Here is a 24,761-nt window from a genome sequence, read left to right as displayed (position 1 = left end):
CAGAGGATCCAGCTAATGCCCTTGTTCTTGCTAGGCAGGTGCTTGTGCTGCTAAACCCCTGGTGCTCTTTCATTTTTTTGATAAGATCAGATAAGAGTTTGTTTATTTTATTTAATCTTTCAAAAAGCCAACTCTTCAATTCATTGATTCTTTGTATTTTTTTCTAGTCTCTGTGTTAATTTCTGCTCTGATTTTTATAATTTCCACCTTCATACAAGCTTTTGGCTTAGCCTGCTCCTCTTTTTCTAAAAGTTTTGAGATTTCCATGAAGGTGTTTATATGCACTTGCTCTACTTTCCTGATATGGGTATTTACTGCTATAAATTTCCTTTTTAGGACTGCTTTTGTTGTGTCCCATAAATTGTAGTATGTTGTATTATCATTATCATTCAAGGGCAAAAACTACCTAATTTCTTCTTTAATTTCATCTGTGATTCATTGGTTGTTGAGTTTTTGTTTGTGAAGTTCTTGTGTTACTTTCTCCATGGATTTCCAGTTTCATTGTACTATGGTCCGATAATATGTATGGGATAATTTCAGTTCCTTTTCATTTACTTAAGCTTGTTTTGTGAGCTAGTATGTGGTCTGTTTTGGAGAATGTCCCATGTGTAGTTGAGACGAATGTGTATTCTGATGTTGTGAAGTGGGCCATTTGTTCAAAAGTTTGGTTCAGTTCTAATGTTTCATAATGAACTTTTTTGTCTGGTCATTTTTGTCTTAGACTGATCAGTAGCACTGGTGCAAGAAATGAGATGCTAAATGTGTGGTTATGGCTATTAAGATAGCATGATAAGTAGTAGTAGAGCCACATTTGTTGCAAGACAGTGAGAAACAAGACAGTGACAATTGTCTGTTGGTCTTGGCAACAGGATGCTAGAGATCATGAGAGATGCTGCAAAAGGTGATTTGGTGGCTTTGCCCTCCACAGAATCAAGAGGTCAAGAGAGGAAGGTTTAGAAGGAAGGTAGTAAATTAAATTTTGAGTAAGTTGAGTTTGAATTGTTAGTATGTTTCCAAGTAGATTCGCAGGTGGTTGGAAATGGGATTTGCTATGGCTTGTGTCTAGAGTAAGATAGAATTTGGTACCAGAGAAGTGGGGTTGTTGTGACTCTTCCTGACCATGTGGTTCAGGAGCCTTTGGGATTGACTTGTGGGCAGGGTTTAGAAAGGTTCAGAGATGCCTGCTGAAAAAGTAGAGCTGGCGCTACTTAGGCTATACTTGAGATGAGATTCTGGTTAGAACTCAGAAGACTAGAAGGCTGATAGAAATCCTGCCGGTAAAGACCAAGCTTGGGAGGTTTCTGCTGGGACGGAGTGCTTTGTTTGTGGGATTCCAGATAGCGTGTGTTACATCTTGGCAGAAAGTTTGTTTGCATTTTGCTAATGTCTAGAGACTTTGCCTGAGACTGAAATTAAGGGCAGTGGGGCAGAAGAAAATTTAGAGCAGGCTGAAGTTGAGGCTGTGGCATGGATATTTTGGGGACTTGTGACAAGATTTAAGTTGAGATTCAAGAGCAAAGAACTCAGCAGAATGTTTCAGAATGGGAGTTTGGCCAAAAAGGAAGTGCTTATAAAGTTGCAGCCTTGCAAAGATGGAACAAAGGAGAAATTGGTAGCTCAAAAGATTAGTAAGGAAAAACCAAGAAGAAAAATTGATTTCTGAAAAGCCTAGCAAGGAGCAACCAAGTTTTTAGAAAAATACAACAGAAAAAATGGTCTGAGGACATCACAGCAGGACTCCAGCCTTTGCAGCCTCAGAGTTGCAAAGGTGAAAGACTTTGCTTCAAAAAGAGAGCCCCAGAGCACTATGTTTCAGAATAGTGGCAACCTAGGGAATTTGTTCCTTGGGATTAGCCTCAGAGTATTTAGTAATCTAGACATTCACCCCTGTAGCTAAGAGAGAAGGAAGCCTGGCTACCACCCAGCTGGTAGCAGACCCTGGCCTCATCCACATGGTAGTAGTTTTAGGTGCATGCAGACTGCAAGGGCTGTAGGGTCACAAAGGTTTCCACTCTTTTCAGAAGAAGGTATAGGAGACTAGGCAGGGGACACTTGAGGGGGCAGTGTGTGAAGTTCTAAGTGTGAAGCTGAAGGTGCAGTAGACCACAGAAGTTTGAGAGGCCAGAGTGTAGATTGTCTGAGGAAAACTGAAAGGAGGGAACAGAGCCAGCCCAAGAGAGAAGCCATGGGAGCTATAATCACCAGAAGTGCCATAGTGGTGGAGTCACTCAAGCCCTTTGGAGTTCACATTTTGCCACAGATTACCTCAGATGCTAGACATGGAACTATGGGACTTAATGTTTGCCCTGCTGGATTTTGGACTTGCTTTGATCCCATTCCTTTGTATTCCCCTATTTGTACCTTTTGGAATGGAGTCTCAGTAGAAATTTTGGGTCTTCTGTATAGAGGATCATATCATTTGCAAACAAAGATAATTTGAATCTTCGTTTCTTTCTCTTCGCTGATTGCTCAGATGATGTCTTTATTTCTTTATTGAACAGGATCAGTGATAGCAGACATCCTTTTTCCTGCTTCTAGAGGGAAAGTTTTCAGTTTGTACCCATTTTCTATGATGTTGGCAGTAGATTTGTTTTAAATGGCTTATACTACATTGAGATGAAGTCCTTTTCTGCCTATTTTCTTCATAGTTTTTATCATGTTGGATTTTGTCAAGGTTTTTTCTGCATTTATTTAGATGTACATGTGATTATTTTCTTGCTTCTGTTTATGTGATTTATTACATTTATTGATATGCAATTGATCAACCATCATTATATGCTTGGGATGAAGCCTGCTTGGTCATGGGGTATCATTTGTTTAATAATTTGTTGTACTCTGTTTGCCAGTACATCTTGGTGAAGATCTTTGCATCCGTGTTCATTAAAGAGATTGACGTATAGTTTTATTTTTTAGCTTAGTCTTTTTCTGGTTTTAGAGTCCAGGTAATAGTAGTTTCCAAGAATGAGTTTGGCAATACTCATTCCCTTTCAATTCCTTTAAAAAGTTTGAGAAATATTGGCATTAGATCCTCCCCGAAGTTCTTGTCAAATTCAGTGGTGAAAGTCCTGACCTTTTTTGAGTTGGTAGGGTTTTTTTTTATTGCTGCTACAATTTTATTGCCTGTTATTGGATTGTTTAGGGTTTCTGTATCTTGGTAATCTGTTTTGGTAATCCGTATGTGTCTAGGAATCTATCCATTTCTTCTGGCTTCTCTTTATTGAAATATGGATTTTTAAAGAGTAATGATCTTCTGGATTTCAGCTGTATCCATTGTGACTTCTGCCTTTTTTCCTACTGATTGCATCATTGTAGTGCTTTTCTTTTACTTATTTATTTTTTTGGTAAGGTTAGCTAAGGGATTGCCTACTTTGCTTATTCTTTTGAAGACCAGCTCTTAAAATCACTGATAAATTTTATTTTTCTATAGTGTCAAATTCATTCATTTTTGCTCTGATCTTTATCATTTCTTATACTATTTTGGATTTGGATTGTTCTGTTTTTCTAGGACATTGAGGTATGTTTCTTTTTCTGATGTAGGCATTCACATCTATAAACTTTTTTTTCTTTTTTTATATTTTATTTAAGGAGAAAAAAAAACAGGAAAAGGGTACAAGTTATACAGTATTTCAGAAAAAATAAACAGTAGGAAATCACTAGTTAATAGATTACATATTGTCATCTTAGAAATAGTTATTCAAGTTACAAAATTAGAGCATATAAAATGGACATTCAAACAGTGAGATTGCAAACAGTTCTGTTCAGTGATTCAACAAAACTCAGTAATATGGTTATCTATCTTATACACTTAAATATACATGCAGTTATATCCTTTAAAGAACTTTCTTTTCCTCTCTTTTGTACAATGACAGTTACACATTTTGGGTTTTATTACTCCCACAGTTCTTATTACTTTTTTTGAAGAGAGTAAAACCAAATGTGATATAACAAAACAGAGTCCATCCAATCAAAAGGATGGGCATAATACATACTGTAAAAACAAAATACAAGGTGATCAACATTGGTTACTATAATGCTTCTTGCTATCTTAAAAAGAATTGCCTATATCATCAGTTATAATAAAATTGAACAAAACAGTAAAGAACAAAACCAAAACATTGGAGACATTACAGGACTTTAAAAGAAGATAATAGTCAACCAGAATGGGCGTCATAATGAATCTTACTGTTTTCACAGTTGTTGCCTATACTCTCGAACTTGGTAGTATCAAGCAAAACAGAATAGAGGAAAATCAGGCAAAACAAGATGGTGAGAGCAATACAGGGTTTCAAATAAAGTTAATAGGAAATCAAAGTGGGTTACTATAATATATCCTGCTGTTTTTTATTTATTTTTCCCTTAATTAGAAAGATAATAAAAAAGTAAACAATAAAAAAAGGAGATTGACATAAAAGGGGACATAACAACAAAGCAGCACAGGTCAAAACATAACCATTTAAGCAAAGTAGTGTTTCACCACCAGATATCTCAACATCAAAGAAGTTACCATAGTGTCTCTTTCCTTGAAATCTTTGAGTATAACTTCATATACTATAGCATCAAACATATCAAGACAATATAAAACCATTCAAGAGAATGACAGTATTACAGGGTATTTAGAACCAACTAACAGAAAATGAACAATGGTTTCTGTATAATCTCCTTGTCTTTAAAAGTCTTTGTTTGTATTATCACATATACTAAAATCCAATAAGATACAACATGTTAAGACTGATGGACACAGAAGAACAAAAGCTTGATGGGACTTCAAAACAAGATGATATTAAATCATCACTAGCTATTATGATGTCTTGTTTTCTCCAAAATAGCTGTTCCTACCATCCAACCTTCTCTGCCTCATTTCTATTGAGCTCTTTTTCTGTCATTAGTTGTCAGTTTGTCTTCTTTATTTCGCTTTCTGCTTCATTCATTTTGGCCTCTCTGCCACTGTTTCTGGAATCTTGGTATTTTTCCTTTTTTAGAATGACCTGCAGTATTCTCTGTAGAGTTGAATTGGTGGTTGCAAATTCCTCTAGTTCCTCTTTATCCTGGAAGCATCTTTTTTTTCCATCAATTTCTAGGGACAGTTGTGCAGGATATATCAATCTTGGCTGGAGGTTATTATCTTTCAAAGCTTGAATTATTTCCCTTCGTGATTTGATGGTTTGTGCCGAGAAGTCTGCTGTAATTCTGATGGGTGTTCCCTTGTTAGTGATCTGTTTCTTATCTCTGACGGCTTTATTCTGTTCTTATATTGGATTTCTGGAATTTTGATTATTATATGCCTGGATGTAGTTCTGTTTGGGTTGTAGGCGGCTGGGGTCCTGTATGCCTCATATGTCTGAGTATCTTTACCTTTTGCTAAATTAGGGAAATTCTCCTGGATTTTTTCTGTGAATAGCCTTTATAGTTCATTTGTTTGTGTCCCTACTTCTACTTTTACATTCTTAATTCTTAAGTTATAGATCCTCTTATCATCTTCAAGCCTTTGTTTTATTGCTGTTTGTTTTCTTGTTATTTTTAAGAAGTTTTTCTTTTCCTGCTCCCACATTACAAATCTGTCCTCCAGTTCAGATAATCTATCCTTAGTTTCTTTCAAGCTGTTATGCCAGCTTTCAATATAGTTTTTAGTTTCCTGGTAATCTCTTTGAACCTGCTTCACCTATTCTATGTTTTCTCTATTTTCTCTATCAAACAATTCTCCCCTTTTTTTCTGTTCTTCCATTCCACCATCTGTTTTTTCTTGGGCAGTGCTTAGCATTTCTCTATTATACTTATATCTTGCTTTAGGTCATTAAATACTTCACTTTTGAACTCGTCCATGAGGCTCTGGAGATACTGCTGTATGTCTATAGGTGCCATGTCTGATATTGCATGTTTTCTGTCCTCATTCTCCTTTGCATTTACCTTTCCTGGATCAGTGTTCTCAGGATTGGGGGCTGAGGACCCTTTCTTGTTGCTCCCTTTTCCCATACTTTTTGTTCCTTCCATACAAGCGTATATAGGAGGCCCAGTTTCTTTCTTGTCAGTTACAGTTTGTTTGAATTGCGCTGGCTAGGTGTTCCCGCCCACTGCCTTGTACTAGGGAGACACAGACCTGGGCAGCCTCTGCTGGGCCCACCCCTCCAGGTCAGTCAACCTTCTGAAGGCTTGACTGCTAGAGTGCACCGCCAGGTGCTGGGACCTGCTTTGGGCTAGCCTACTGGGTCTTAGTCTGTGGTGTCACCCAGGCCAAGCACTCCCTACCAATCCCGCTTGATAGGGGAATACGAGACTAAAGTTACTGCAGCGTCCTGTTCCAGTTAGTCTGCCTGGTCCCAGAATGTCCTCTGTTGGATCCTCCTAATCAATGGAAGGGTCCCCGTTCCTCTCACTCACCGCAGGTCAATGCAGGGCTCCCCGCCAGTCCCGCTCTCAACTCCTTTCGCTGGTTCCCACTCTCATAGAGGTTTTGCCTCTTTGTCCCTGCTGTGCCAATTCAGACGCAGCAGCAAATTCAAATTGCAGCTTCCAGAGGTGCGGGTTCCAGCTTTAGTGCTAAGATTTTATCTGTTCCGGTTATAGCACTGGGATTGCATTTCCAGTTGGTTTCTCTCAGCTTAGTTTGTTCCTGGGTCAACAGGGTATATCCCCCCTTGCTTAGGACTCCTCACACCACACCATTCCTGGATTCTAAGCCGGCTAACTCAGAGAGCCTCCATAGCTGCTGTTATCTATCCGCCATGTTCTCCCAGAAGTCTATAAACTTTTTTCTTAAGATTGCTTTCATTGTGTCCCATAGGTTTTGTCATGTTTACTGGCATTATCATTTAATTCTAGAAATTGTGTAATTTCTTGTGTCCCCATTGATCATTGAATAGTGTATTTAATCTCTGTATTTGCATAATTTCTGTCATTTCTTTTGCCATCAATTTCTAGTTTTGTTGTACTCTGATTGATAATTATGCATGAGATAATTTTGGCTGTTTTTGTTTTATCATGCTTTATGGGCTAGTATGTGGTCTGTTTTTGAGAAAGTTCCATGTGCTGTTGAGTAATAATAATACATATTGTGTTATTGGTTGGAATACTCTGTATCTTTCTGTTCAGTTTGACTGTGTGGTTCATGTCTGATACTTAATGGATTTTTTTTGTCCAGTTGATTTGTCTTTTTGTGACAGTGGGGTATGGAGGGCCCCTACTATAATTGCGTTGATGTTCATCTGATCTTTTATATCTAGTGGTATATGTTTTATGAAGTTGGTTGTACCAGTTTTTGCTTTGTGAGTATGTTTATATGTGTGTAGTGACCTTTTTTTTTGTCTCTTCTAATCAGTTTTAGGCTTGAAATCCACTTAGTCTGAAAGTAGGATAGCAACTCCTGCTTGTTTTGGGGCTCCCATTGTAGGAAACATTGTAATCTTTTAATTTTTAGTCTATGAATTACTTTTTGATCTAAATTGTTTCTTTTATAAACCATATTGTCAAGTTTTATTTTTTGATTCAGTCTGACAATCTGTGTCTTTTGATTGAGCAGTTGACCCAGGAATACTGAGGGTTATTACTGAAAGATGTTAACTTGTTTTTGTTATTACAGTACTGTCCTGTTGCCAATTCCTTTTTCTTTTTCTTTTTCCTTCTGCTTAACTGCATGCCCTTCCTGATGTATACATTCTAGTAGATGTTTTGGTATTCTTGCCTTCATTATTTCTCTAGAATATTCTTGAAGTTTTTTGAATGGTTTCATGGTTATAAATTTCTTAAGGTACTCTTTGTCATGGAAATGGCTTATTTCTTTTAGAGCTTGAAATACTTCAAGCTCTCTTGGCCTTTAGGGTTAGTGTTGAAAAGTTTGCTGCAGTTCTAGTGGGTTTATCTTGTAAGTGATTGTTACTTTTTTCTAACAGCTTTTAAGCTTTTGTCCTTGTATTGGACTTCAAGGGTTTTGACTATGATGTATCAGGCCATGAGTTTCTTTTCTGATCATGATTATTTGGATTTCTATGTATCTTATTTATCTGTATGTTAAATTCTTTCCCCATACCCAGAAATTTTCTGCCATTATTTCTGTAAACAGGTTTTTAAACACTATTTATTCTGGTTTTTTTTTTTTTTTTTTTCAGTAATTCCAGTTAATTTCAAATTAGTCTTCCTAGGTCATCTAGCTACTGTTGAATCATTTTCCTTATTACCTTTTTGTTTTTACAGTATATCTGAGCATATGGTCACCTGAATCACCTCTGTCTTATAATTCTATTACTGTGTCCACACATGGTCGCTTCTGGTGCCTGTACTTTGAATAGAATTTTTTATTTCCTGGATTTCTGTTTAATACTTTTTCATGGACTTTAATTTTTTTGCCAAACTGTTCATTTATGTTGTGTTATTTTGTTTAGCTCAATTAGATTTTTATTAGTGTCTTTTGTATGTTCATTCATCTTTTTGTTTATTAAGTCTATTTGTTTAGTTGTGTGATCTTTGAACTCACTGCATATCTGTGGTTTTTTTTTTTTTTTCTCTCTTTTGTGACTGTATTATTCAGCTGTTTGGCTTAATTTTCTCTACTTTGATGCTCATGGCTTACCTTTGTGGGTGTTTGGAGGTATTTTGTTGCTTTGTTTTCTCAGGTTTCGTGTGTGTGTGTGTGTGTGTGTGTGTGTGTGTGTGTACGTGTGTGTCTGTATGTCTGTGTGTGTCTGCATACAGAGGGATGAGGGTCAGTTATTGTGGAAAGATGTTTTTGCTGGTATAAAGATCTCTTTACTGTCTATTTTCCAGTGGTGTGCTCTGAGCAGGGTAACAATAAGCCTTTGCCTCTGTCTCAGGACCATCTCCATTAATTTTCGGAGGGGAAGGGTTGGTATAATTGGCATAACCCCTAGTTCTCTAGCAGTGAGCAGCAGTATTGTTGATGACATAAAGACAAACCAAATACTGGCATATAGCTAAAATTAATAGGAACAACTGTTTCACCCTAGCAGTAGCAACAAAATCAGCAACAATAATAGACTCAAAAACAAACTGAATATCATTATACCATAAGAACCTATAAAACCTACTACTGTGCCATCCTTAGTAATAGGAGAGGTACCTGAAAAATAAAATAATAATAATAATAATAATAATAATAATAAAAACAAAAAGGCAAACAAAATATTAACTGATAGTAAATGTCTAGTAAGTACAACAGTTGTACCACTATTAGCAGTAGTAAAGAAGTCAACAATATGGCATAGGATAAAATAAATATCTAAAGATTTATAAAGCTTACTAGGAATACTAAAAAAAGATGGAGTTGGGGAAGATGAAAATGAAAGTAAAAAATGAAAAAGAAAAGTAAGATGAGAAGGGGAGAGAAAAATGAGATGAACTATCCTATTAAGGAGAAAAAGGATGATAAAAAATAACAGAAAAGAATGACCAAGAAAAAGAAGAAAGACTGAAAAGCTCAAAAGACAGAAATAAAAAGCATCCCTCAAACCCAGAAAAACCAATGAGAAAAAGAAAAATGAATCCAGAGAGTCCTCTGTGGTATTGAATGAGTGGTTCCTTTCCAGGGTCTGCAATATTGGAATTTGCTCAATAGTTGGGAAGGGTGGTGAATCACTGCTAAGTCCTATTTTGTTTCCATGCTCGTATTTTTGTATATGAATGCTAAGTTTTGCCTTACCATTCCTCCTAGGCATTGATGTCTTCTCTAAGGTTGCATTCACTGTAGCCACTTCTATTTTGGGTGTCCCTCTGTGCCTCCAAGTCACTGATTTTTCCCTGCTAGCTTTACAGCCTGTGGGTTTATGAAATGCTCCCTCTGCTCCAGAGGCCATTCTGTCCATGAACTCCATTTTGTGGTAACCATGTAGTCCAAGCCAAGATGTGACCCTGATCACATAAGACAGATGCAGCAGGGCAGTGGGTGGAGGCAGATGTCAAGCAGTTCACTGGACTTAGTGCTATCACTTTCAGATCTAGCCCTCTCCTAAAACTGCACATAACCGGTCTTACTTACTATCACTGAGGGTGGGACCTTCATGTCCTTCCCAGTGTGAATTTAAACTTCTCAGGGGTCTTTTTTTAGTCCATACCCTCTCTGTAACTGTTCTTGTGGCTGTTTCCCACCCAAGCATTGTGGTAGTGTTACCTCAGAACCCCTGAAGTACAGTTATTCTGTAGCTCAGTCTTGAACAATTAACCCTTTCCCAAGTGACTCTTGATTAAACACTCTCTAGTGTAGTGGTAGACGCTACACTGGATATATTCTCCCACTCTAGCCTGCCATATGGAAGGAGTTACTTTCAAAGTAAAACCCCAACCTGTTTCTGAAGTTTAGAGTAACTGTGGGCTTTCTCTGGGCTAGCGCGGATGGCCCAGTGCATTGTTGTCCTTGGATCTGCCAGTTCTCTGCAGGCCTCAGCAGATACAGGTCCTGTTCTCCTGGATGGAGCAGGGGTTGGTGTTATAAACTGCTTTTTCTGGGTTGTTTTCAGCTTTAGTTTCTCTGTATTTTCAGTATTCTTGTCATTCTTTCTTATTTCCTAGAGATCTACTCTTTTTTTTTCTTCACTTATTTGTTATTTTCTAGGTATCTCAAAGAGACTATATCTTGCTTCCAATGTTTACTTCATATATCTTTAAATGAGTATAATTGTGCAGTTTTTATCTTTTTATGAATGGCTTACCTCACTAAGCATAATATCCTCTGCTTTATCCATGTTGTAGCATGTGACGTTATTTCTTCCTTTATTTAAGGCTAAATAATGATCCATTATATCTATATATTATGCTTTCTTCATCCATTCATTATTGGATACTAGAATTGCTTGCATCTCATATATATTTCTACCACCTCTTTAAGCCTCATGGCCCAATTCAAATGCCATCTCCTCCATGGCTTCCATCATCATTTAATAAAGAGGAATTATTCTTTCCTCCAAACTGTTACTTTATTTGTATCCTTCATAGTAAATGTATAAGTTTTCTACCTTGCAAGTAAATACTTCCTAACATATAGGAAGGTCCTATAGGACAAATCCCTGGCTAATTTGTCTTTGTATAGTAATTCATACTGATCCATGGTTGCTTTCTTTGGTTTCCACAATTAGCTGTCCTCTGAAAATATTAAATGAAAAATTCTAGAAATAGACAATTCATAAGTTTTATTAGTACATATTTATAGTACATAATGTTTGTATTTCTTTGTGGAGTTGACATATTAGCATAACATCTTTTAATTCCACTTGTCATCCTGTATCCATCTCTTCTCTCCTCCCTCCCTGCTATTCTGAAGAGCAGGATGAAATCTCTCACTGTCACACCTAGCATGTGATTCATCCTTTAGTCCAGTGTACCCGTGCCCATTGAGAGTTGAGTGAGGCCACATTCATATAACTTGCATATTATTATAATTATTCTACCTTATTACTAGTTGTTAATATGTTACTGTGCCTAATCTATAAACGTTATCATAGGTGTATATGGGGAAAAAAGTAATGTATATAGTGTTGAGTACTAGCTGAGGCTTCAGTCATCCTCTGAGGGTCTTAGAACATAAGACTGTCAGATGGAGAAGTTGTACTGTTAACTTACTAGTATCAAAAAACTAGTGAACTAGTCAGTTCAAGTGAAAAGAGGTTACAGATTTCTCTTTATTGTAGTAAAATTTCAGTTGAGTGATTACAACATAAAATTTGCCATTTGCATGTGCAGTTTTGTGGCATTATGCTACAGATTATATTTTTAACTAGGCTTTTGATTTCTCATATAAATGAGACCAGTGTACTTGTTTTGGAAAGAACTCTAGAGTGTGGATTTGTACAAGAAAAAGGTTGTATTTTTGAATTGGAGTTTTGTGACTCAGAATATTACACAAAGTTGTCTTTTTAAAAATTTTCGTCTATTTTGTGGAGTATGCTATCTTACCTTCCTTCTTTCCTGCTCTCATTCTTTAGAGATACGCTCTGCAAATTGTTGTTAATTTCTTCCCTATTCAGATTCTTTTCAGACTTGCCGCCATAGGTTAGGTGTGTATTTTTGTATTACAACAGATTGTTCTGTAGTACAAGTTGTGAATAATTCTGAGACACAGCAGAACTGAAAAGGCAAAAATGATGCATCATAATGTTAATCTCTCTGTCTTGGCAGACTAACTTTAAAATGCAATTTTTAGCTCCTCAGGATAAAAAAATAGCTTCAATATTCACATTCATCTTTAATAAATGTCAAGCATTTAAACATGTTAGTATATGTTATGGAAGACTGTTGAGAATTTTCTAAAGGCTTATACAGGGAATTCATATCTTTTTGAGGAGAACATTAAATATAAATGATGATTTCCAGCTGAAAGCAGTAGAAAAGTAACAGAAGTGTTATGTAGATGGCCCCTGACTTACGCTGATTCAGCTTGTGGTTTTTCAGTTGTACCATGGGGCAGAAACCATACACATTCCATAGAAATCACACGTGGAATTTTGATCTTTTCCTAGGCTACTAACACTTAGTGTAGTATTCTTTTGTGATGCTGGGCAATGGTCATGGGCAGACATGTAACGAGGAGGGTAAACTGTTGATAGAGTATTTTGTGTCACTAATCTGTGATGTCCAACAGGTTAAGTACATTAAATGCATTTTAAATTTTTTTTTATTTTAAAAAGATTAAGATAAAAGAGGACATAACGAAACAGATAAGAACAGAACATTTTAAGCAACATAGTGTTTCATCACAAGACAAACAGTAGCTACCACAGTGTCATAGTAGCTACCGACATAACAGTAGCTACCATAGTGTCTCTTTCCTTGAAATATTTGAGTATACCTTCATATACTATAGTATCAAACATAACAACATAGTATAAAACCATTCAAGAGAATGAAAGTATTACAGGATATTCAGAATCAACTAACAGAAAATGAAGAATGGTTATTATATTATCCCCTTGTCCATAAAAAATTTTGTTTATACTATCAGACATAATAAAATCCAGTAAGATACAACATGATAAAACTGATGGAGACAGAAGAACAAAAGCATGGTAGGACTTCAAAACAAGATGATATTAAATTACCACTAGCTATTATAATGTCTTGTTTTATTCAAAATAGCTGTTCATACCATCACAGACAATAAAATCAACCCAGAATAAAATCATTCCAACTAATGAATGTAAACATCACAAAGCTTCAAAGAAATATAATGGGGAATCATGATTACCATGTACTTTTATGTATTCTTACCATTTCTTACACTAAGGAGACTATATGGTATATATACATGTGAGTTTGATTTATTTCACTTATGAGTATGGTCTCAAGCTGTATCCATGTATTTATAAATATCTCAGTGTGGTCATTCTTTATAGCTGAGTAGTGCTCCATAGTATAAAAATACCACAACTTTTTTATCCATTCCTCAGTTGATGGACACTTAGGTTGTTTCCAAGATCTGGCTATTAAAAATTGTGCTGCTATAAACATGAGTGCACATATACCACTGTGTTATGATGGTTTTTTTTGTTTGTTTTTTTTGTTTTTTTTTAATCGGTACCGGGGATCCAACTCACAACTGCCTCCTTGCAAGGCAGGCGCTTATGCCGCTAAGCTAATCCCCAGCTTGGTTATGATGTTTTTAGTTCTTCTGGGAATATGCCTAGAAGTGGAATAGCTGGATCAAATGGGACTTTCAATCCTAGCCTTTTGAGAAATCTCCAGACTGACTTCCACAATGGTTGCCCCAGTCTACACTCCCACCAACAGTGCAGGAGAGTTCCTTTTTCCCCACAGCCTCTCCAGCTTTTGATATTGGTAGTTTTCTTGATCCTGGCCATTCTTTCAGGAGTGAGATGGAATCTCAGTGTGGTTTTAATTTGCATTTCTCTAACGAGTAATGATGCCGAACATTTTTTCATGTATTTATTTGCCATTCATATTTCTTCATCCAAGAATTGTGTATTCATCTCAGATGCCCATTTTTGGATTGGATCTCTGAATTTTGGGGGTCTGTTTTTTTCAATTCTTCATGTTTTAGACAGAAGTCCTTTGTCTGAGGGACAATTCACTAAGATTTTTCCCTGTTTGTGGGTTTTCTTTTCACTGTGCTGGAGATTTCTTTTGATGTGCAGAAGCTTTTTAATAAGATGTGATCCCAGTTATTGTTTCTGGGAAGTATTTCCCGTGTGGTTTGATTCCTGTTCATGAATTCTCTACCTACCCCTATGTCTTTAAGGTTTTTACCCAATTTGTCTTCCAGTAGATTTAGTATTTCTGTTTTAATATTCAGATCTTTGATCCATTTAAATTTTATTTTAGTACATGGTGATAGGCATGTGTCTAGTTTTAGTTTTCGGCATATGGAGAGCCAGTTTTTCCAGCACCATTTATTAAAGAGACTGTCGTTCTTCCAGTGAACATATTTGGCCCCTTTATCAACGATAAGGTGGTTGAGTGTGTTTGTAGTTGTGGTTATATCTTCTAATCTATTCCATTGATCTTCAGTTCTGTTTTGATTCCAGTACCATGTTGATTTTACTACAGTTGCTTTGTATTATAACTTCAAGTCAGGGATTGTGATACTTCCTGCCTTGTTTTGCTGCCTAGAATTGTCTCTGCTATTTTAGATCTCTTCTGGTTCCAGATGAATTTTAGGAGTGATTTCTCTAGATCTATGAGGTATGTTGATGGTATTTCTATTGGGATTGCATTGAATCTGTATAACAGTTTTGGGAGAATGGTCATTTTCACAATATTTATTTTTCCTATCCATGAGCAAGGGATGTCTTTCTGTTTTCTGAGATCTTCTTCGATTTCTTTTTCAGGGCATTATAATTTTTCCTATATAGATCTTTCACTTCTTTCATGAGATTAATTCCTAAGTAAGTATTTTATTTTGTTGGATGCTAGTGTGAAGGGTGTGGCTTCTTGTATTTCTCTCTCAGTGATTTTGTTGTTAGTGTATAGGAATGCTATTGATTTTTGAGTATTGATTTTGTATCCAGCTACATTGCTGAATTTATTTATTATATCTAGGAGACGTTCAATGGAGTTTTGGGGGGTCTTCTATGTAGAGTATCATGTTATCTGCAAATAATGATAATTTAACTTCCTCTTTTCCTGTCTTTACCCCTTTTATTTCTCTCTCTTGTCTAATTGCTCTGGCTAGTATTTCCAGTGCTATATTGAATAGGAGCGGTGATAAGGGACATCCTTGTCTTGTGCCTGATTTTAAGGTAAAGGCCTTCAGTTTTTGGCCTTTTAATATGATACTGGCTGTTGGTTTGTCATAGATGACCTTTATCATATTGAGGTAAAGACCATCTATTCCAATTTTCTGTAAGGTTCTTATCATGAATGAATGTTGGACCTTATCAAAAGCTTTTTCTGCATCTTTAGAAATGATCATGTGATTCTTATTTTTGGCTTTATTGATATGGTGGATTACATTTATTGATTTACATATGTTGAACCATCCCTGCATGCCTGTGATGAATCCCACTTGGTCATGGTGTCTAATCTTCTTGATGATTTGCTGCATCCTATTTGCCAATATTTTATTGAGGATTTTTGCATCTGTGTTCATTAGGGAGATTGGTCTGTAGTTCTCTCTTTCAGTTGGGTCCTTCTCAGGTTTTGGTACTAGAGTAATATTTGCTTCCAGGAATGACTTAGGAAGGATTGCTTCACTTTCAATTTCATTGAAGAGCTTGAGGAGTGTTGGTCTTCTTTGTATTTCTTGTAGAATTCCACAGTGAATCCGTCTGGGCCTGGGCTCTTCTTTGTAGGTAAGGACTTAATTACATTTCCAATATCATTAATAGAAATTGGGTTATTCAGCAGTTTTACATCTATCTTCTTGACCTAGCTTTGGTATTTCATATGTTTCTAGGAATCTGTTGATTTCTTCTGTTACTGAATTTATGAGAGTAGAGGTTTTTGAAATAGGTGTTGATGATCTTCTGTATTTCTACAGAGTCTGTAGTGATTTCACCTTTTTCATTCCTTATTGCATGAATTTGAGCCTTATCTTCCCTTCGTTTAATAAGGTTTGCTGGGGCTATTAAATTTTATTTATTCTTTCAAAGAACCAACTCTTTGATTCATTGATTCTTTGGATTGTTTTCTTAGTCTCTATTGCATTAATTTCTTCTCTGATATTTAAATTTTCTCCCTTCTTTTGGCTTTGAGCTTGACTTGCTCTTCTTTTTCTAGATGTTTGAGGTGTAGTGTCAGATTATTTATTTGTATTCGTTCTGTTTTCCTGATGTGGGAACTCAGTGCAATAAATTTTCCTCTGAGGACTGGTTTCGTTCAACCCACAGATTCCGGTAAATTGTATTTGTATTTTTGTTTGCTTGTAGGTATTTTTTAATTTCTTAATTTCTTCTTTATTTTCTCCTGTGACCCCCTGATTGCTCAAAAGTGTGTTATTCAATTTCCAATGTGTTTGTGGGATTTTTGCAGTTTCTTTTATCATTAATTTCTAGTTTCATGGCTCTATGATCCGATAACATGCATGGGATAATTTCAACTCTTTTGCATTTATTTAAATATGTTCTGTGGGCTATTATATGGTCTATTTTAGAGAATGTCCCAGGTACTACTGAGAAGAATGTGTATTCTGATGTTGTTGGATGGAACACTGTGTATATGTCTATCAAGTCCATTTGTTCACAGGTGTGATTTAGTTCTGTTATTTCTTTGCTGATTTTCTATCTGGTTGATCTGTCCCTTGGTGTCAATGGTGTGTTAAGGTCTCTTGTTGTAATTGTGTTATTGCTTATTTGATTTTCATTTCTATATTAATACCTGCTTTGTATAACTGGGTGCTCTGGAATTTGGTGCATATATATTTCAGATTGTTATCTCTTCCTCTTGAAGTTTTCCCCTAACCAGTATGTAATGACCTTCTTTATCTCTTCTGATTATTCTTGGTTTGAAGTTCACATTGTCTGCAAACAGAATAGCTACTCCCACTTTTTGGGGGATTCCTATTGCATGAAGTATGGTTTTCCATCCTTTGACTTTCAGTCTGTATCTAGGTGTAGTTTTAGTTTAGTTATGGCTATTTGGAGTTCTATATGCTTCACTGATCCTAATGTCAGTTTCCATTCTCGTGTTTGGGAAATTTTCAGCTATTACTTCTCTAAATATCCTCTTGATATCATTTGTGTTGGCCATTGTTTTTCATATATCCCTATCAATCTTATGGTTTGTTTTTTTTGTTTTGTTTTTTTTTTTTTGCATCATCTTGCAGCTGTTGAATTGTTATTTCCTGATTCCTTATTATTTTTAAAAGATCTTTCCTTTCCTGTTCACTAGCTGCAGTCTTGTCTTCATGGTCTGAAATTCTGTCTTCACTTCCGTTGAGGAGGTTTTGAAAAGTTTCAATGTAATTTTTGATTTCCTGTATATCTCTTTGAATCTGCTTCATGTATTCTGTTTGTTTGTTATATTGTTCATCCAGGGCTTCTATCTTTTTGTTTTGTTCCTCTAATTTTTTAACTGTGTCTTGTTTAGATGTGTTCAGCATCTCTTTCATTACTTTTATCATTTCTCCTTTTACCTGGGAGATTATATCTATTTTGAATTCCTTTGAAGCTTCCTGGAGTTGCTTCTTTATATCAGTTGCTATTATTTCAGGTATTTCAGGTGTATGGCATATATTTTCTTCTATGTACATAGCTCCTAAGGTTTCTTGGGATGGGCTACAGGTTTGAGATTGCATTTTGGTCTTTCGTTTTGTCATTTTCGTGTATTTCCCTGTTTCAAGTGTTGTTTCAAAACTTCCCCTGGGCCTATTAGAAATCGTCTGCTATGCCCTCAGCTCCTGGGACTCTGGCTGCCCAGTTCTTTGGATTGAGAGAAGTTTACTGTGTGGCCCAAGCAGACCCAAAACCTGCGGAGCCAGTTGAGTGTAGCAGGAAGCTGGGAGGTTCCTTGATCACTGGGAGCGATGATCTTAAAGTCCCAGGGCTTGGGATGGTGTGTGGACACTCACCTGTGGCTGCCCAGTTCCCCAGATTGAGAGAGGGTCGCTGGGGGTGGCGCAAGTAGGCTGAAAACCTACAGAGCTGGAGCCAGTGGAGTGTGGCGGGAAGCTGGCCAGTTCCTTGACCACTGGGAGTGATGATCTTAAACTTCCCAGCTCAGGATGGTGTGCAGGTACTCACCTCCGGCTGCCTAGTTCCCCAGATTCCATTAAATGCATTTTTGACGTATTTATTTTGGCATATAATCTCCATAAGTCAAGCAATATATGAATTACAGGTATCTTTAACTCCATATATCTTTTCTGTTGTTAACTTTCTGTATTCATAGTTCTTGGTAGATTTTCCCATAGCCATGAGTATAAAATTGTGATACTTAATGTTCATAAGTGTAAACAAACCTAAAGTTTAGGATGGTAGGACCCTTGCTTACAGTTCAAAATTTTTGAGACTTATGCTAGTACATGTGCGTGTGTGTGTATTATATATTAGACTTTCTGAATGTTTATTCTAAAACACGTAATGTGTGATGAGTTTACTTAAACAGAGTGAGCTAGAAGATTTGAGATCTGGTTTATCTTGCATATTATTAGATGTGACCCTGCACCAATGTTTTAACTTGTTCTTGAAGAATGGTTAGGATAAAATGTGGATAATATATCAAAAGGAGTTTTATTTTTATGTGAATAACTATTCTGTTTACCACAGTAATGAGTTTTAGTCTTACAGTGTCCAACCCAATATGTGCTTCCTTAAATATAACTCCTTTAATTAGTGTTTAGATTTTTTTTAAAAACCCTTTAGATACATTTGTGATGATTTTTTAAATTGTTTTAATTAGTCACAAGCATTTTCCTCTTCATGAGGAACAAAAAGCAAGCTGTATGTCAAATGTCTGTTCTGTTAACAGCGAAGTGATATTAAATGGGTGTAGGCCTGTAAACATCTACATAGTGCTTGAAGCGTAAGATATACTCAGTAAATACAAATGGTTCCCCTCACCCTTCAAATAGGGTTATTTGCTGAAGGATTCCTGCAGTCTGTTCTGGTGGTGCTTTTGATCTGTAGGGAGAATAAAAAGACTTGATGTGGGCTTGTTGAGAAGAAGGCAGGGTTTGCTAGGCAGACACCAAACTAACTGGTCATTTCTTAGAAGGAAAAGACTGAACAAGAATGCTCTGAGTGGTCCATACATGAAGGACTCTTCTTAGCCATTACACTGTTACAGAACTTCATTTAGGTCACAAGCAAAATCAATAAACAGAGAGTAGAGTTCAAGTCATAATATATAGTCAGCCACTACTTTTACTGGATTCCTACTTGTGCCATCTATTCTAGAGAAAAAGGAATAGGCAGGCTATTATTTGTGCTGTAGACGGAACTTAAAGGTAGGGCAACTGTCTCAGATTGTCTGATAAATTATAAGATCAAGCGACTTCTATAAAGATGGTATTAAAAAACTAGAGGATATAACTAGATCCTGACTTTGGGAGTGGACAGAAGAGACTTCTGAGGAAGTGCCTCTGTTGAGGAGACCTCAGAGAAGCACTGATGAAAAAGCTGCTGATGTCATTCACATCAGGCTGTTTGTACTGTCCCTGTCACCTCTGCCTGGAAGGGAAAATGGTTATAGGTAGCAAGCAGCAACCTGTGAGTCTTGAAATTAATTTTTGAGTAGTAATCTGTTTTTAAAATATATGTTTAGTATAGTAGAAAATATAAAGTATATTGTACATAGCAAGGATAAATATGAAACAAAATTTATGGATCATATATGTACATATTCATAATATACAGATATTTCTTAATGTAGATGATGGTTATACTATCTAAAAGATATTTTGTTTAGAACAAGTGGGAATGCAGTCATACTATTATCTTGATTGCATTTTCAATTTAATATTTACAGGAAGGCAAAAGAATAGAAACATGGTTTAAGTTGAGAAAGGGCTAGATTTTTCAAGGCCTTAGAAGATAAATAGAAAGTGAACAATGCTGGATGTTTCTTTTTGGCCACCATTTTATCATGACTACATATGAAGAGGCTTTGGGCTATAAATATGAAAGGAGTAAGATCTTTCTGACAAATGCTGTATTCATTAAATAAACATTTAATATGTTCTTATCTGAAATGAAGGTTTAATAATGCCTCATGGAGTTACTATAAAAAGTGAATGAGTTTATCTGTGTTACGTATGCACTCAAATTGTTTTAGTGACTTTTACTTTTACCTCTTTAGACCCACACCCTGAAAAGAAGGTGATTTGTTTTGATGATGATGTTAGTTACAAATTCCAGAATAAATAAGAATTATAGCTGAATTTATTTATATTTAAAAAGAAGAAGGTCTCATTGTTTAAAATGCCAGGCTGTTTCTGTGGAATAAGATAGTGACATAATTCTGAAATTGTGAGGTTATATCTTAATTTTAAAATAACTGAACAGAATTCTTCTGTCCTTCTCCTGCCCTCAAGTGTAATACTATTTGTCTGGTTACATAGATTTTTTTCAAGGTAGAGAATACCAACATGGAGTAACATTTCCACTTATTTCTACAAATTTCCTTCCCTCTTTTAGATTTCACCACCCAATCCTCAGTCCTTTGGAGAGCAGTTTCCAGTTGGAAGTCGATGTCTTGAGTCATCTCCTAAAGGCCCAGGCTCAGGTCTCAGAGTGGAAGTTCCTCCCTTCCCTGGTTAACTTGCACAGTGCTCACACCAAGCTGCAGACCTGGGGCCAAATCTTTGAAAAGCAGCGAGAGACCAAGAAGCATCTGTTTGGAGGGCAGTCACAGAAGGCCGTTCAGCCCCCACACCTTTTCCTTTGGCTAATGAAACTCAAAAACATGCTCCTCGCCAAGTTTAGCTTTTATTTTCACGAGGCACTGAGCCGACAAACTACTGCTTCAGAAATGAAAGCATTGACTGCAAAAGCTAACCCAGACCTTTTTGGAAAGATTTCCAGCTTCATCAGGAAATACGATGCTGCCAATGTGTCCTTAATTTTTGACAACCGAGGTTCAGAGAGTTTTCAGGGTCATGGCTATCATCACCCCCATTCCTACAGAGAAGCCCCTAAGGGCGTGGACCAGTACCCAGCCGTGGTTTCTCTGCCCAGCGATAGGCCTGTCATGCACTGGCCCAATGTCATCATGATCATGACAGACCGCACGACTGACCTGAACAGCTTGGAGAAAGTGGTCCACTTCTACGATGACAAAGTTCAGAGCACCTACTTCCTAACCCGCCCAGAACCTCACTTTACCATTGTGGTCATTTTTGAGTCAAAGAAATCTGAAAGAGACTCCCACTTTATTTCCTTCCTCAATGAGTTGTCACTTGCTCTAAAGAACCCCAAAGTTTTTGCAAGTCTAAAACCTGGATCCAAAGGTTAGCTGGTGACATTGTGTGAAGATTCTCAAGACTAAAAATTGTTGTTTTTAATTGCTGTAATGATCTACAGTGGTTTGTGACTAGAATTTACATGCATTCATGCCTCTTTCAGAGCTAAATTAAAAACAAATCCTCCCTAATTATGTTGCACACTTTATAAATAGTTAAGACCAATTGAATTAAATATCCAAAGAGTAATATAGGAAATTATCATGGATTGCTGTCCATATGCATGTAGAGCAAAGTAGTTTTGGTATTTTCTCCTATTTTTCTGTATTTCATTTAGATTCTGTTTAGTCTTTGATTTTTTCCTTCTAGATATTTTTTATTATTCCAAACAGTGTGTTTTAATGCATTTCCAAGCATCCCTTTCTTCCCTTCCTGGAAAAGTAATTGGGGTAGGATATTAAATGGGTATGTTTTTGTCTCATAAGTTAGTCAATTAACATGGAGCTTCTTAATTTTGGTATAAAAATTAATATTTTGATGCCACAGGATCTTGGTAGAAATTTCTATTACCTACAGAAGTTAAAGATGGATTATTAGTACTATAATATCAAGCTTTAATGGTTAAAAGACCTTCATGGCAGCTTTAATGGTCATAGGTTCTTTCAGAGTGAAAGAACTAATACATGTACTTTTACTGTTATAAGGTTTGAGTTTTCACTGTCTGCATAAGCCATCATAAGAGTTTTTCATTCTTTAGTGTATTATCATCCGTACTTTCCGTTTATCACTCCCCTGTTGAAATATATGTTCATGTTTGGCTCTACTGGTTAATTTTAGGCTTACAAAGCATGTAGTGTTGGTTTTTCAACCACTTGAAGTTTGTCACACAACAGAGCCTACTTTTGTAAAGTCAAAATGAAGACCTTTTGATACCTAGCACTTGCTAAAAATCACTTATGCTTTCAAAAAACCTCTTTTTTATAGTAGAATAATCAACTCAGTACCTATGCACTTTGAACTTGGGTTTCATGTCTGCCTCCTACAAATTATAAGCAGTGCTGCACCTTAGCCTGCCTTATCATTTTGCTCTAGTATGTGTTCATAGGAAAGTAGATAGATCAGTGAAGGAATAATAGGCTGTGGGAATCTACACTTCTGTCACTGGTTGAGGGTAACAGTAACCACAAAGAATAACTTGATTGTTACTACTTTGATAGTTTCTTCAAAGCTTGTGTGAAATGTAAAGATCAGACCAGTCTTGTCTTTCATGATACATTGGAGCCATTGGGCATCCACAGCAGGGATGGGAGGGGCGTCAGCAGAACCGAGACTCAATGTGGGAGGTCTGCCCACCTGACTTCTTCTCTGGAGAGAATATGTTTTTATTTTCCTTTATTTTTTTTTGTACCAGGGATTGAACTCACAACCTCATGCTTGCCAGGCAAGCACTTATGCCGCTGAGCTAAATCCCCAGCTTCTGGAGAGAATATGTGTTTTTCTTTTCTTTATTTCTCTTTCTCTCTTTTTTATCATATTGTTTGTAAAAAGCCAGTTCACTTTAAGTAGATAGTAGTGTTTATCTCTTCATTGTCTTCACTCAAGTTTTATAAAAATATAAATAGGTTTTACATTGATCTAACAAAAATTGAAAACAGTTGGAAATAAAGAGTCAAATAGTTTTCCCTCCTTTTTGTGTTTTGCCAAAAAACTGAAAAATGTTCCTTAGTGTTTATGTATCTTTCTTTCCAAGATAAAGCCACCATTAGCCTTAATGATAGGGTCCCCACATAAAAGAATCTATGCTTCCATGGAGCCCAGAGAGGAGTGTAAATAAAACCTACATATAATACATAAGTAAAATATATAAATATTTGAATTGTATATTTATTTTTAAATCTATTTTTAAGCATAAATACAAAAAGAGTTTACGACAGAAGGTAAATGGGACTGTTAAACAAATTCACAGTCACTATGCAGCTGTCATAGACTGTACTGATGGAGTCTTTGAAGATTAAATATTGATACTTTAATCATTTCTTAAGCTCTTCAATAAGGTTTTCTAATTACATTAAGAAGACATATTTTGGTTCATAACAAAGCCATTTTTCTCTCTTAAGATTTGTCCTCTAAGGACAATATGAGATGAGGTGTAATACATGCGTTTAATTGATTTGAAGAGTGAATCTGTACATTTTCTATGGACTGCCTACTTTGAAATCTGTTGCCAAACCGCAGCCTGATAAATGTTTATGGGTAACTGGGATTAGCAGTCAACACCGAGCTTGCCAGAGTTGTTCAGGCTTCTGAACGACTGTTGACTTCAGGCTGTTGTTGGACACAGGAAGAACATTTACAACTTCGTTTTCTCTTCATCCAACCTGATATTTGCTGTGTTGTTTTGTGGGGAGTGTGTGAACTGATTTGTGCATTTGGACATGTTGGGAAAGGTTGCTTTCAAGAAAGAAAACAATTGATACTTCACTTTACTCGTAGTGGAATCACTTAGGTGATGTTTACAATATGTCCAGACTGATCTAGTAGCAAGTTAAGTTCTGAGTTCACTATTTCTGTCTGTAAAATGGGGATACAAAAATGTGAGTTACCTCTTTTAAAGGCTACTATCAACTGTAAAGAAATCATACTAAAAAAGGATTTGAAAACTTGGTATAGTTTGAAAACTGTTTAAATAAAAGATGAAGCCGCTCTTCCCTTAAACTTGATACCTCTCTCTTTTTCTTCATGTCTGTGCTTTGTCATGAATTTGAACACTTCTTAAAGAGCTAGTTTAGAAGACACGTATAAAGGACCCAACACACTCACCTAGTCTTCCTATTTTAGAATCTTTTTTTTTTTGTCTTTCCTTTTTATTAGTACCGGGGATCAAACTCACGACTGCCTGCTTGCAAGGCAGGCGCTTATGCCGCTAAGCTAAGCCCCCAGCCCCCTATTTTAGAATCTTTGTTATTCTTTGTTCCCAGATTTCTATGGTTGGTTGATCACATCAGTTCTATTTTTTAAAAAATATTTTTATTTTGTGAAAAAAAGTGAAACAATTTCATAACAAAATAGAATAACAGAAGGTAATACACTATATGTTATCTTTAAAGTAGTTGCTCAGGGTGCAAGATAAGGGCATAAAAATTTCACCAATCAGTATTAGCACACATCTTTTTAATGAAGTAAGAGACAGTAATATAACTGACTTACATTTTTCCTTTTCTCTATTATCCTTTATCCTTTCACCCATCCTAATTCCTTTTGAACAATTTCTATTTTACAATATCTGTTGTACCTTTTAGACCTTATTCACACGTGAATCATTTATTTCATCTGTGAGTATGGTCTTGAGTTGTATCCATTTACCTGTAAAAGTCTCAAATATATCATTTTTTTTTGGTACTAGGGATTGACATGACCTTGTACTTGCCAGGCAGGCAGTTAAACCACTGAGCTAAATCCCTAGCCCAAGTGT

At 36.2% G+C, this 24,761-nt stretch overlaps 1 protein-coding gene across 2 annotated transcripts in view; it reads left to right on the top strand.

Annotated features, from left to right (window-relative positions):
• The window catches only part of Kics2 (KICSTOR subunit 2), a 35,358-nt gene extending 11,354 nt beyond the window's left edge, over positions 1 to 24,004 (top strand). For both annotated transcript variants that reach the window (XM_003476113.5, XM_063255066.1), the window contains exon 3: positions 20,526 to 24,004. In XM_003476113.5, the coding sequence (XP_003476161.1) occupies positions 20,526 to 21,342 (817 nt within the window). In that variant the 3' untranslated portion in view covers positions 21,343 to 24,004. The remainder of the gene's footprint in view (positions 1 to 20,525) is intronic.
• Positions 24,005 to 24,761: the final 757 nt, after the last annotated feature.

The sequence above is a fragment of the Cavia porcellus genome, unplaced genomic scaffold, assembly GCF_034190915.1.
Source record: "Cavia porcellus strain 051 isolate PalLab524CR breed Dunkin Hartley unplaced genomic scaffold, mCavPor4.1 scaffold_8, whole genome shotgun sequence".
NCBI lineage: Eukaryota > Metazoa > Chordata > Mammalia > Rodentia > Caviidae > Cavia > Cavia porcellus.
Note: the sequence above shows the minus strand (reverse complement) of the source record. Positions and strands in the feature narration are given on the sequence as shown.